Here is a 14,371-nt window from a genome sequence, read left to right as displayed (position 1 = left end):
CAGTGGTTGTGTCAGTAAAGCGGGCACCCACTGATATGATTTTCAGTTCTTTGATGTCTGTAACTGATCACTTCTACACCTCATGGTCAGACAGGTTGTTGTGCTTCTTCCATGTGTAAGTGTATAAATTTTAACTTTTAAACTGTAGATACTTTTTATGTCTATAAAAATAGAGTAAATGGCTCCTACTTTAGTGCAAGGTTCATTTAATAACTGCCCTTTGTTCAAATGGGCCCATTATGAGCTGAAGGTTGAATGTGCTGTTTCTGAATTTTTTATTCTAATGATCCCTGGTGGAGAAAGTAGACGCCAAGTCAGCTCACTATATGATTTGGCCTGATAATGGGTAGATCTGAAACTGCGCTGAACATGGGGTGCAATACTTGAGGAGGTTTTTACTTTGGAGTTGTGATGTCTCTTTTAGTGATATGTGCTACTTTCATTAGTGCCACAGATTAATAGAGTGACATTGAAATATTCACTTAATCATCTTTGAGGCTCATTTTTTCTTATTTTCAAAAAATTAATCCAATTACATCATTATTTGGGTCCTTTTTGGCTTTGAGCTCCTATCAGTGTAACGGGATTTTTATCTTGAACTAAGTCCATCTTGGATTTTTACTTAGAATCTCAGCACCTGATAATTCAATTTACATTTTCATTGTACTGCAGCCTACAAAGGCATTTCTAAAACATTTGCTAGATTCTAGTTGTCAGTCTTTGCCAGTTATCATCATAATCATCATTAACAATTTTTTTTTTTTTTACCTCTAATGTGTATTGGAAAGGAGCCCTGCTGCTACTGGTTAGATATTGGGCTGCTGGTCACAAGGTCACCAGTTCAAACCCACCAAGCACTCCACAGGAGAAACGAGTTAGAAACCAATTGCAGTTGGTTTGGCTCGGGTTCACTCACATAAAGACTTACAGAAACATGACATAGAGTCACTTAGAGTCAATTCTAAGGTAGTGAGTTGCCTGTTTTTTTAAATGTGCATTGGTACCTGAGTCAGAGAGACATATATATCTCATATGTGAAGGGGAGAAAGTGAATACTTAGACTAGCCATAGATTTTTGCAGGAAAAGTGTGAGCCTTTTAGCTTCGATGGCTTTTGTTGGAATGCTCTAGTTTTATGTTCTGGGATTACAACATGGTCATGATCTTATGCTTTGAAAATAAAAATAAATAAAACAGAATTGTGAAAAATGTGTTTGTGCTTGTTAACTTGTTTGGTATGTCAATATCAGTTGGCAGTATTTCCTTTTGAGTGAGTCACCATTTTAAATGTAACTGGAACAATTAGATGAATGAGTACTATGAAAATAAAATTAAGGTTAATGTTTTCTTGTGAACCTTTAGACAGTAAAATGTAATTCACTATAAAAACAAGTTGCTCTTAGAGGAATGAATGTACAGTAATCCATTAGAGATGTTAAGTAGCTGGATTAATTTTTTAATGACAAAGATATAAAGATGCTGAATTATTTTTTAATTTACTCAACAGTATTTAACACCAACAAGACTAATTTTCATATAGGATCCCTGTTTTTTGCACACTGAGTGGACAGCAAGTCAAAGAACAAAAGATCTTTGTTCCCTGTCCTTTCTCCTCTATTGAATTAAGACCTCATTCTTTCCTGGGTCTATCAGTTAATAGTATCAGGAAAATCAAAGTCTTTACTACCCTGGTTCCCACTACAATTATACCGTTAGCTAAAAATGCCATCTATTCATCTTAAGCTGCACAAAAACCTAAAGCTGTTACTTAGCACTCCCATTGTCGTCTTCTGTAGGCGTTTATGTCCATGTTCCAGATCCTGACCCAGGAAGGATGGGTCGACGTGATGGACCAAACCCTCCATGCGGTGGGACATATGTGGGCTCCTGTTGTTGCCGTCTACTTCATTCTCTACCATCTCTTTGCCACTCTGGTGAGTTTCGTATTGACTCTTGATTTTGTCTTGGAACAATCAATGGCACCAGCACTAATGTTTGTGCGGACGATTGTCAGTTAGAGGAGTCCTGGTGGTGTAGATGGTTACACATTGGGCTGTGAGCCACCAAGTCAACTGTTCTAACCCACCAGCTGCTTCCCAAGAGAAAAAGGTGACTTTCTACTCCCCTCAACCATTGCAGTCTTGGAAACCCACGGGGACAGGTCTACTCTGTCCTGTAGGGTTGCTATGAGTTGGATTCCCCTGGCTGGCAGTGAACTTGGTTCAGTTTTTTTATTCAGATGGCCAGAAGACAAATGCTGAGATGAAAGGCTTTGTGGTACTGCTTGCATTTTGTTCTGAACTGAAGAACTACATGAGGAACTGGATGATAGATTCATCAGGTCAAAGGGTGTCTTTCATCAGCTACCAGATGTTGCATGAGAAAAACCAAAGCGGAAACCCCACATTCACAGACCGGTGTAGTTAGCCCTATGTATTCACACCCCACGTGATCTAAGGATCAAAGCGGAACGTCCTTATTATTATTTTTTTTATCACGTAGAGACACTCTCTTCCATTTCACACCATCCTCTTCGCGGCTGTAATTAAAGTGAAGACAGATGCGGAGACCTCGGGGTGCAGTCAGTTAATTAGACATCAGCACAGTGCTCGGATGCTGGATGCCACGGCAAGAAACACATGAGAGTAAGGGGGGAAATAATAATGAGGACACATTGCTGCGAGCGCCATCATAGCATGGTGAGATGGAGTATAAAGTCCAGGGGGGAAATGACTTCTGTAATCCAAACCGACTTCCTTCCATAGATTTCTCTTAGAATGGGGAAGGGATAGAATTATGAAATGCAGCCTCAGGGATGTGTTTCTCGTGCCTTTGTGCTGCCAAAGGGGTGTCTCCATTCAGTTAATCCAGTCATGTACGTAAGGAGCAAATAGTAAGTTAAAGGACCAAGTTCAGGGCCAACTTGCTACCCTTTATCAAGTATACATGAAATAATAACAACTGCTATTGCTTACCAAGTGGCAAGATAAACTGCATATTTTAGAACCGCCAAACTAAGTAATAACTCCATTTTACAGATGAAGAAATGGATAGTCAGCCGCGTTAAGTAATTTGCCCAAGAAGATTTTAAATGTGAGATCCAGAGTGGTCTAAGGTCTATCTGATCTCAGACCCCATAGTCTTTCGTCTACTTGTTGCTGCTTCCCTAGATAATAAAGCTTAAAATTATTACTGGAAATCTCTTCAGTGAGTCAAACCTCTTCCCAAGAATCAGCGGGGCAAAACAAATTCCTTATGATCTCTAAGGTCCTTTCCAGATCTAAATACTTATGAGCCAAGATTGCTTAAGAAACTTAGACTTTTTAAGTTGCCTTTGCTGTGGGAAAAGGTTTCTAAACATCTGTCAAAAAGATTAGGGGGCTATATTGTTTTGTAGTATAAATCTCTAGCTTCTAGCAATTGAATGACATAAAAACAGAGCAGTTTACTATAAAAATACTCACAAAAGGAAAGATTTGGGTAGTGGGAATGAGGCTTGACATTTTGTAAGAGATTTAGGGATGCTTGTGCTTGCTCCTATATATAGACTACTTGCCCTGGGCTCTTTATAGCCTATCTTTCAGAACCTTTAAGTTGATATCATGTATTCATTCATCCAACTATCATCCATTTCTCCACTTATTTCACTAATGAATTGACTATGAATCATTAAAAGACTATTTCACCAAAGCGCTATTGATTGTGGACCAACAACAGGGCAGATTTTATTGAGAGGACCCCGAGTGGCTTACTGATTTAAATGACCTGGCCAAAATACACATCTTTTTTTTTTTTTATTGTAATTTTCAAAAAGTGTTCTAAGTTTCAACTACAAATGGAAATCTCTTGTTCTGTTAACTTTTTTTTCTTAATCTGTAAATCAATTGAAACTTGAACAATCAGGAAGGGCTCCTTGATATAGTACCAAAGTATGAACTTGGAGCCCTAAACTCTAGACTCTGGGTCTAACGCTTCTGACCATTAGATATGTGACACTGGAAGAAGCAGCAAAGCCTCCCAGATCTCTACGCTGTGTTCTATCTGAATGCAGACTAAGGATGCCTGTGACCCCTAATCTTCAAGGTTGCCATGTCCATGCATGCATTCAGCTTATAGTCTTCAGCATGTTTGAGCCGAAGACGACGAAGACCATGTTTTCATAAAGTCTCCTTTCTGCCCAAGAGTCAGTGAAAAGTTACCGGAGCAAATGTGCTTTTCAAAGTCCCCTCACATATGCGTGCAGGAGATAGATATGGTTCCTTCAAAGCCAAACATTCCAACGATGAACAATTCTACCCATAATCCTCTCATTAATTTACCTTGTAATGCGCATTGTGGCAAAATAATTTGCTTTTGTTGACACTACAAAGCATAACACCACCACCCTCAATTTTTTTTTAATCTTTATAAATATCCAGGCTTTGCTTTTTTGCCTTGTGTACATGGCCAGTGAGGCCACACAACCTGGGGAGTCCCTGATTTAGTCTTCTAAGGGACAGGCATGTGCTAAGTAGCCAACATGTTTTGCTGCAACTTGTTCAGGAAGACAAAACAGTGGGCTATTTCATCACCCCCAGGAGAGCAGCCCACCAAAAATTTTTTTTCATTTAAAGCTTGTGTGTAGTAGATGCATATTCATATTCATTATTTTTGCCCCTTTAGGATGTCTCTCTCTTCAACTAGGCATATCGCCAGGCTTTCTGACCTGACTATAGTTTGCCGACTGCTTATGAAATGCGTCCTCCCTCCCTCTGTTTTACCCATGATTGGGGGATGAGGTGGACGGATGACTTAACTCCTTGAAAGATTTTTTTTTTTTTGCCTTCTCTCTCTCAGAGGTTTTTTCCTTTGCTTTTGTTCCGAAGGAAAGCCCTGTGATGTGAATACTGAAGAGAGAAAATGTAATTAAGTGTTCATTGTGGATGGTCCTTTGAAGTGCTTACATTAACACAGCAATCTTGATTCTGCCTCTGTAGTGGCAGTTTTCTGAGAATAGTCATATTTTGCTGGCAAGAAATGGGCATTCCAAAGTGTAAATTAAATAACGTGATTTTACAGAATTTACTTAAGAGTGCGTTTGTGTTCAGCAGAGCCCATTTTGCACTGCTCTGATTACATTTGACTCTTGGTTGACCTATATGAAAACTGAAATTGTTTCAAACTACACGCTGCAAGACCGCTTAGAATAGTGTGATTATAAACAGTACAAAGAGAACACCAAAATGGAAAACGATGAGTAATAACAACAGTATGATTCCTAATGTGCTTCTTATTGTGTGCTTCAAAATAACTTTAAAAAATCAAATGATTAATAACACTCACAGTAGAGAAAGAAAAGGGAAAAAAAACACATTAGGGGTGACATTTCAGCTGAAGGCTCACCTGTAAACTGTAGAAAAGGACGAGAAAATAGTAAAACATACTATGGAAAAATGAATGAAAAGGGAATGATCCCTAGGGCAAAGGCACGGCTATCGGCACAGCTATCGGCACAGCTAGAGCATATGCAAAAGAAACAGAGAGGCATTCTCAAAACCGAGAAAATCCACCCTACAGTGAGAACGACACCCGCTCAACATTAGGAACCTTAAGTTCCGGAAGCCTGAGGCATGTGAGCTCAAGAGTGAGAACCATTGGGTTGCTGGTTTGTGTAACAAAAATTGGAAAAAATAGTGATACTTAACAATACCATTGCATCAGTGTTTATTGAATTTGCTGACCTTGATTATGAGTAATGGAAGGAAAACAAACTTAACTGTTCATGGTTAAATGTAGGTAGTACTTAGTTAATGCTTGTTGTTAGCTGCTGTGGAGCAATGAACCCTGACACAACTGAAGGAAATACGGCCTGGTCCTGCACCCTCCTATGACTGCACACTGATTGGAGGGTTTCCACTGGCAGATTTTCAGAAGTAGATTTGGGGCCTTTCTCACTGATGAGTGTTACTCTTGAAACTAGTGCAACATCAGAGCCACACACAAGCCTCCACTGACAGGTGATAACTGTGCTTGAGTTGCCTGACTGGGCATTGCACCCAGGTCTCCCTTGAGCAGTTGAGAATTCCACTGGTGAATGGTTCGTGGCTCTAGGCAAACCTGTCTCTTCAATAGAGTATGAAGGGCAAGAGAAGGACACGGTGGAGGGAGAAAAACCGAGCTGTGATGGAATGGAACAGTACTGAACATCTGCTGAGACCCACTAAAGGAGCCACACTGAACATGGAAAGTGATGCTTTTGAAATCTGCTAAATGGGGGGACCAAAAGCTCACTCGCATGTTGTCAAGTCATGCATAAAAATCTAACAGCGGGGCGTCTGAGGCTCCCAAGAGATATGCGACACTATTCCCGTTGAACGCATTTTCAATACTAAAGAAACCCCAAACTTGGAAATGTTCCTTACAATCAGTAGAAAATAAAGAATTAGATACTTGCAATAGTTTAATAGTTACATTTCACTTTTTTAATAATACTGTATCAATATGGGGCACAATAAGGAAATGCATACATAACTGATTGGAATTCAACTATTTCAAGATGGGACATAAATTCAAGACCTGATACTACTGAAGGAATGCATGAAAGTCATGAATGACTCCAGGAATTGACAGAATAGCCATTGAAATGTTTCAACAAGCTGATGAAGCACTGAGAACACTCACATGCCTATGGCAACAAATATGGAAAACAGCTACCTGGCCAACTCACTAGAAGAGATCCACATTTGTACCCATTCCAAAGAAAGGTGACCCAACAGTAAGTAGCACTCACTGAGCAATACCATACACAAGTAAAATTTTGCTGAAGATCATTCGACAACGGTTGCCCAGTACATCTACCAGGAGCTGTCAGAAATTAGAGGCGGATTCAGAAGAGGTGCTGCAATGAGAGATGTCACTGCTGACACCAGATCCTGGGTGCAAGCCGAGAATGCCAGAAAGATGATTACTTGTGTTTTATTGACTATACAAAGGCATTCGACTGTGTGGATCATAGAAAATGATGGGTGGCATTGAGAATGCTGAGAATTCCAGAACACTTAATTGTGTGCATGTGAAACATGTTCATAGACCAAGAGGCAGTTATACAAATAGAACATGGTTTAAAATGAGGAAAGGTGTGCATCAGGGTTATATCCTTTAACAACATTTATAGTATCTGTATACTGAGCACATAATCTGATAAAGTGGACTACATGGAGAAGAATGAAGCATTAGGTTAAGAGAAAGGCTAATTAATAAGCTTTGATATGTAGTGGCAAATGGCAAAATGTTCCTTGCTGAAAGAAAGGAGGACTCAAAGCACTTGCTTATGAAGATAAAGGGTTACAGATGTCAGTGTGAATTGTAACTCAGTGTAGAGAAATGAAAATCCTCCCAAATAGACCAGCAAGTAATATCATGATAAACAGAGAAAATATAGACATTGCCAAGGATTTCATCTTGCTTGGATCCACGATTCATGCTCATGGAAGCAGCAGTCAAGAAATTCCATGACGTATTGCACTAATTGAATGTATTACCTAAGACATCTTTAAAGTGTTGAAGAGTGAGCACGTTCCTTTGAGGGCTAAGGTGTGCCTGACACAATCTTCCTGAGGAGGAATCACTGCATTTGAATTAAGAAGCTGCTGGAGAATATGGAAAGTGCAATAGACTTCCAGAAGAACGAGCAAGGATGGCAAGCCTCACATACGTGGGGCATGTTCTCAGGAGAGCCAGTTTCTGGAAAAGGACATCATGCTTCATCAAGTCCACAGTTACTGAAAAAGAAGATGATCCTTGATGAGATGGATTGCCACAGTGGCTGCAACAATGGTCTCAAACATAACTATGTTTGAATCGTTACGATGAGGACGGGAAAGGACTGGGCAGTGCAGTACAAATTGAAATATCACACAATTCTAAAGATTTAAAACTAAACAGGGTACTGCATGTGGATTGCATAATTTTAGAACTAGCAAATTGCAAAGATGAATGTGTTTCATCTAAGTGATAAAGCTCTTTGAAATCAATGTGACCCCTGTAAATTTTCTTTATTATATTAATAAGTTTATAATACAAACCTACGAGTCACACTTAAAATCTGAACATACGGAACTTACAGTAGATAAACGTTGAATAAAAATAAGATCTCTAGGTCAATAGTATGTGTTCAGATTGTTGATGAGCATTACTTCAACTCTTCTTCTAAACAAAAGCACAAATAAACGATAACACCCAGAGCCCTGATGAATTGTTCTTGAGAATCAGAATTTGTCAGCCCCCATCACGATTTTCCATACCATTTATTGAAAAACTGCTGACACCCAAGACTGCCCACTCTCTCAGTCCAATCCGGCATGGCACTAGGTTCACAAGAAAATAGTGTCTCTTTGGCAACGCAGAAAAATATAATGAAACACAAGATGCCTTCCTCCTTTCACTTCTATTTCTTACCCTAGTAGTTACTGTCACCTTATTAGAGTCTGAGAAAAGAACTACAAAGTAATTTTCACCTCTTCACAATCAGCTGTAGACAAAACCCGCCTCTTTCAAATATTCTATTTTCATCCCAAAGTCACAGCCAAAGCCGCTCATCAAACTTTAGTCATCCCTCACCCTGTGTGCCAAGTCATCACCTTACCACAGTGCCCTAGACTCCAGGACCTCCGGACAAGTGGGAAGCACTGTGAGGAGACCCAGCATCAAGATGGAAATGCACATCTAAAGAATTTCAGGAAGAAATTCAGTTCTAGATACATTTAAATTTTTTTCTTTGTTATTTAGTGAACATTTACAGAGCAAATTGATTTTTTTACTCAACTATTTATACATATTTTGATTCCTGTCATTGAATCACCACAATGAACACACTTTTCATAATAATTTGAAGAAAAATTTCGGCTTGCCCTTGTGATCAGAAACCCTTGCCAATAATTTGTTTTCAATTCTGTACATCTGGTATTTACTGTTGCAAAGCTCTGTCAGTATCTTTCCTAGCCAAACCAAAAGCTTTCTTTTTAGGGATTTTGTCTGTTCTCATCTATCATGTAAAGCAGATTCTCACCCATTTTGGAAATGATGAAAGGTCAGCAGTCTCCCACATTCACCTCTTCCTACTCTGACAATGATTTTTTTCTCTTTCTTCTTAGAAAACATATAAACTGTATTGATTTTTAAATATAAAATATTGTTTATCTAATAGCTTTTATCAAACTGTGCTTAATACTATCTCTAGTTACTATTTCAGTGAGCCAATATCAGGTGACCACATTGTGTGCATCTAAATGAACTACTGAAAGGCAACCAATGTCATTACTTTGTGACTACTATTACCTGCCCATCAGGTCTCTTGTTCTCCCTCTGTGACACTTGGGGACCTGCCAACCTCCTGGCCTACTTTCCCGGCCTCCCAGCATCTTCTCTGACAAACCAACTCTGGTCACGTGTACCTACTCTGACTACAACGTATCTCAACTCGACTGCTTTCTACAAAGAACTGAGATTCTGTCCTGGGTTGGGGCATGAAGGAGGCTGAAGAGCTTGAGGAGAAAGGGAGTTTAGCAATGCTCTGATGATATTTGTGCTAGTCTGGGTCCATTATAGAAACAAACCCACAGAAACTCATGTATAAGAGGGAGTTTTATATAAAGGTTAAGTGCGCACCAAGAAAACATACCAACCCAGTGCTGCCCGTTCCTACAAGGCCAACATTGTCTGACACCAACCCACAAAGTCCTCCTCCATCTCACAAAACACACACTATGACCCCGACTGCAGGAGGAAAGCTGAATCAGTGAATGTGTAAACATCTCAGTGCTGGCAGGGGTCTCCACATGGGTGCTCCAGCACCCAGGGCTGCACTGGGGTAGGTCCATGTGGCTTCTCCTCAAGGTCTTGCAGGAAGTGAGCCTTGCCAGCTGAAGTAAGGAACTAGCTAAGGCAGCTGCACCCTGATCCGACCATCAGAAAGCAAGAAACCCGAGAAATAGAAAGATGAGGCTCACCAAGCCATTTATCTCTCCGCCCTTCAATTAATCCATCATGTGTTTATCGGCCAGGTTGGCACAACAAACTTTAACTATCTCAATACTCCACACTGCAAGGTGCAGGAATACTGGGAAAACTTGGGCGTATTCCAGATGCAAGACTTTGCCCCAGTTCCTATCTGTAACTTGAGCAAAAAGATCATGGACCTCCAAGGACTTTGATAAAGACTATACCTTCTGCTCTTGTCTCCTGTGCTCGCACAATGATAAAGAGGCACGCAGCCGAGCTAGATAATGACCACGAACAGAGCTGAGCCTTGCTCCTGTCTGTAACTTGAGGCTCTCCAAAGTAGTCTGTCTGAGAGCTCCTCCCAGACAAAGCTGTCTGGGAACAATAGGGTAGCTTCCCCAGAGGGCTGGCTAGAGAAAGGGGCAAGAAGGTCACTCAGGAACAATTCTCCCATGAGGCCTGGAAGGACTTCTAACGTGTCCTGTAAATCTTTGGGCAATTTATCTTCTATGGAAGCTACAGTCCAAGTCAGAGTTGAGATGGAGGATTCAGTGGACTGAATCGTGCCCTCTAAATTGATAGATGAACGTATTATTCCCTGAAACCTGGGCATGGAGCATGACTTAGGAGGAAAAGTCTCTTTGCAGAAATACTTATGGATCTTGAGATGACATCATCTTGAAATTTCTTGGTGGACCCTAAATCTAATGACAAGTGTCTATCTAAAAGACAAAAAATAAGTAAAGAATAAGGGAGAGAAGGCCACGCGAAGACAGAGGAGGCAGAAATGGAAGCGATATATCCCAAAGCAAGGAAGAATTCTCCCCTCGAGCTCTCAGAAAGAGCACTGTCGTGCAACACCTTGAATTTAGGCTTCCGGCCTGCAGAACTGTGGAAAAGTTAATTGCCGTTTTTGTCGGTCACCACGTTGGTAGCAATCCACAGCTAAAGATCAGAGCGCTCAGCAGGGCTTGTCAGCGTTGAAAACCAACGATGCCAAGCCAGCTCCCGTTGAACCAATAACAGCTCACAGTGACCGCAGATGCGCAGAGCAGAATGGAGTCCCATAGTTTCCGTGGTTGTGACCTTTCAGAAGTAGAGCCTAGACCTTTCTTCGGAGATGCTTCTAAGGAGGTTCCAAACAATCTTCCAGGAGTGGCGGAGCAAGAACGCAGGTGGTATCCAGTTCAGCAGAAAGAACACGTGGAGCCCTCCCCCCCAAATCAAGCAGCCTCGGTACCCTGATGAGGAAAACAGAATGCATAAGCCATGGTGGATCAGATGTTGTGCAACATGCATTCCCCTGACTTTAAGAAGAAAAGGATTATTGATTCAAAAGTAACTCACATTTGAGGAACCCTGATGGCTTGGGGTGCAATCCGCCAGGTCAGCAGTTGGAAACCACCAGCCGCTCCCTGGGAGAAAGCTGAGGCTTCCACTCCTGTGAAGAGTGAACGTCTCCGAAATCCAACAGGGGCAGTTCTACCCTCTCCTATAGGCTTTCTAGGAGTTGGAATTAACTTGATAGTAGTGAGTTTGGTTTGGGTTTATACTGAATGATATAGCAAGATTAAATTTCTGGCCACTAATAAAATGGGGAATGTATGTGCTAAATTAAATTCATTTATAGAAATATTTAAAAAGTTATTCTAGTTTTGCATACCCACGTTCATGTCTAGATTTTTTTCAGATAAGCTATTCTACATGTGAGATTTATTGGGAGGAGTAAAATCAAATGCAATGGCCTCTATTTTAAAGTTATTATTATTGTATTAGAACTGTTTTACCAATGAGGACACTGCAATTCAGAATGGGCTAGTGGTGTCCCCTCAGTCAAGACTGGAAGAGTCCATTTGCTAAATGAGAACTCCGGCCTTTTTTTGAATCAGGATGTAAATTATGTCTCCTTACTTCAACTGTCAATGTCATAGCAGGAAGAGCAATGTGCACGTATGCTTCCCACAGTCAGTGTCTGACACACTGATGGAGTTCAATCAACTTTTGTCCAGTTTAATTGTGTAACATAACATCCTTGTCCTTGGGTCACCTGCCATCTGTCGAGTGTGGGGGAAATAGTTAACAATCAAATCCTCTGCCAGCCCAGAAACCCTCGCCACAAAGGTAGAAGAGAAAAAAAAAACAGTTTTGTGATTGAAGAAGCAAGAAACAAACGTTTAAACCTTCCAGTGCACATCGCAGGCATTGTGCTAACGAGATTGCAATTTTACCCGTTCCTCTATCTAGGCAGATATAGCCCATTACATGCATGTTCTCATGACAAGCAATAACCAGCCCTTTAAAAATGTCCTTGACAGCAGCATTTGTTAAACAATTCATTCTAAATTCACCTGGTAATTGGAATGGCCATCTGAGTTAGATAACTGCCTTTATCCAAAGGAAAAAATGAAACCTTTGTATCTCTAGAGCAGTGGTTCTCAACCTTCCTAATTCGCGACCCTTTAATACAGTTCCTCATGTTGTGGTGACCCCCAAGCATCAAATTATTTTCGTTGCTACTTCATAACTGTAATTTTGCTACTGGTACGAACTGTAATGTAAATATCTAATATGCAAGATGTATTAGGAGACCCCTGTGAAAGTGTTGTTTGACCCCCAAAGGGGTCGTGACCCACAGGTTGAGAACCGCTGCTCTATGGCCAGCAGGTAGTTTCACAATTTGGAGCCAGGTGTAGTCGTGTCACTAAACGGAGGCTGAAAATTTCACAAGGTGAGACTGTCAGAGGGCATGACACCAGCATGACTCCCTAAGATTTTTTAAAATGCAGTGTAAACTGTGAACACTGGTGAGCTGGCCGGCAGGGGTGCAGCTGTTCACTGGGATGGGGGGAGGGGGGCGGGGGGAGGGAAGCAGCTGGGTGCTGATGCCAGACGAGGTGGCCTAAGGTGGCCTTCACAGCTTGTGTATCTACTAGCCGGATGCTGTGGGATGCGGAGCTCACATATTTACCAACAGTAATAAGCATTTATCAGTTCCCATAGCTTCTTTGGGACAGACACCAGGGGAGTCACGTGTCTCCTGATATTGCAGTCAGCATGTTGGCTGAGGCCATGACCCTCCGAAGATTGCATTGGGATGTGAAAGCCACACCTCTAATTCTCTCCCCTCACAGGCTATTGTTGTTGCTCTCAGGAGGGCCTCCCAGTTGACTTCAGCTCGTGATGACACTACGGCCCAAGGGTGCAGAATAGGGCTGCACAAGGGACTTGTAAGGCTGAGACTTTTTGAAAGGCCTGTTTTTCTAGGAGTCTCTGGGCAGGTTTGAACCACCAATCTTTCAGCTCATTCTTGAGAATTTAACTGTTTGCATAACCCAAGGACCTCTAACCTACTAAATTACCTGCCATATAATGGGGTTCCAAAAAATTCATGGAAAGTGAATGTAAAAGATAAGGTAAAATTTCCACAAATGTTAAACCTCTCTTCACTGATATAACATATTGGTCACCCAAGGAGCCCCGGTGACCTGTAATGGACTAAGCACTGGTCTGCTAATTAAGGCTGGTCCTTCAAACGTTTGAGCCATGCCAAGGGAGAGAGAGGATGCTCTTTCCACCTGTGCAGATTTACAGTCTCAGACTCTCGATGGAGTAGTTCTAGTCTGCTTTAATAGATCACACTGCGTCCGAATCAACTCAATGGCATTTGGTTTGGTTTGGTTGTTTTAATTGGTTACAGGGGTAAGCCGTGTCCATGTGGAAAGGTATTACACAGGGCATGAATTCTAGAAACACTAGGGGCCATTTTTGAGGCCCAATCTGAGAATTTTTAATGACTGCATATATATTATTCACACACACACACACACACACACACACACACACACACACACACACCAGTATGCCTAGTCTCATAGCTACCTGGTCACTGTGTACTGGAGAGATGCACAGGAAGATGCCACTGTGCTGACATGGGGCCTACACTGATGCCCTGAGGGACAGTATGAAAATTTTGACTCCACCACTTCAGACTTATGTGGTCACTGCCTGTCTCCAAGAGCAGAGCCCACCCACCTTAGTGTCCACTTGTCATTCGGCTGGCCACTTTTTCATCAGCCCTTCTTCTTCCAAGTCTGCCTCTCTTCCCTTCCCCATCATGGGTTTAAAACTCTTCACTGCCCCTTTTCTGCAGCCACTTGCCCTGCTCTGTCTCCCACACATGAGCAGCCAGGAGCTGCTATCATGAAAGGGTCCTCATCTTAGGGCCAGTGTCTCTCAGTGGGCACCTGGATGGAGTGGGGAAGCAGCATTGGCTGGGCATCATCACCCTTTGACTGCCCCAGTAGTGTCAGAAGGCCAGTTGCCTGAGGCAAGTGCAATGGGACAGCCAGCCCCAACGGGCCAGGGCAGGCATAGGACCCAGAAAGCTAGTAAGA

The 14,371-nt window shown here is 41.7% G+C and overlaps 1 protein-coding gene across 1 annotated transcript in view; it reads left to right on the top strand.

Moving 5' to 3' along the window:
* The window catches only part of NALCN (sodium leak channel, non-selective), a 440,927-nt gene that overhangs the window by 266,717 nt on the left and 159,839 nt on the right, over positions 1–14,371 (top strand). Inside the window, exon 12 of the mRNA XM_045283767.1 lies at positions 1,796–1,933. Within this exon, the coding sequence (XP_045139702.1) occupies positions 1,796–1,933 (138 nt within the window). The remainder of the gene's footprint in view (positions 1–1,795; positions 1,934–14,371) is intronic.

The sequence above is a fragment of the Echinops telfairi genome, unplaced genomic scaffold (genome assembly GCF_000313985.2).
Source record: "Echinops telfairi isolate 266 unplaced genomic scaffold, ASM31398v2 ScPeMD7_7467;HRSCAF=8505_0, whole genome shotgun sequence".
Classification (NCBI taxonomy): domain Eukaryota; kingdom Metazoa; phylum Chordata; class Mammalia; order Afrosoricida; family Tenrecidae; genus Echinops; species Echinops telfairi.
This window is presented reverse-complemented; position numbering and strand designations above follow the sequence as displayed.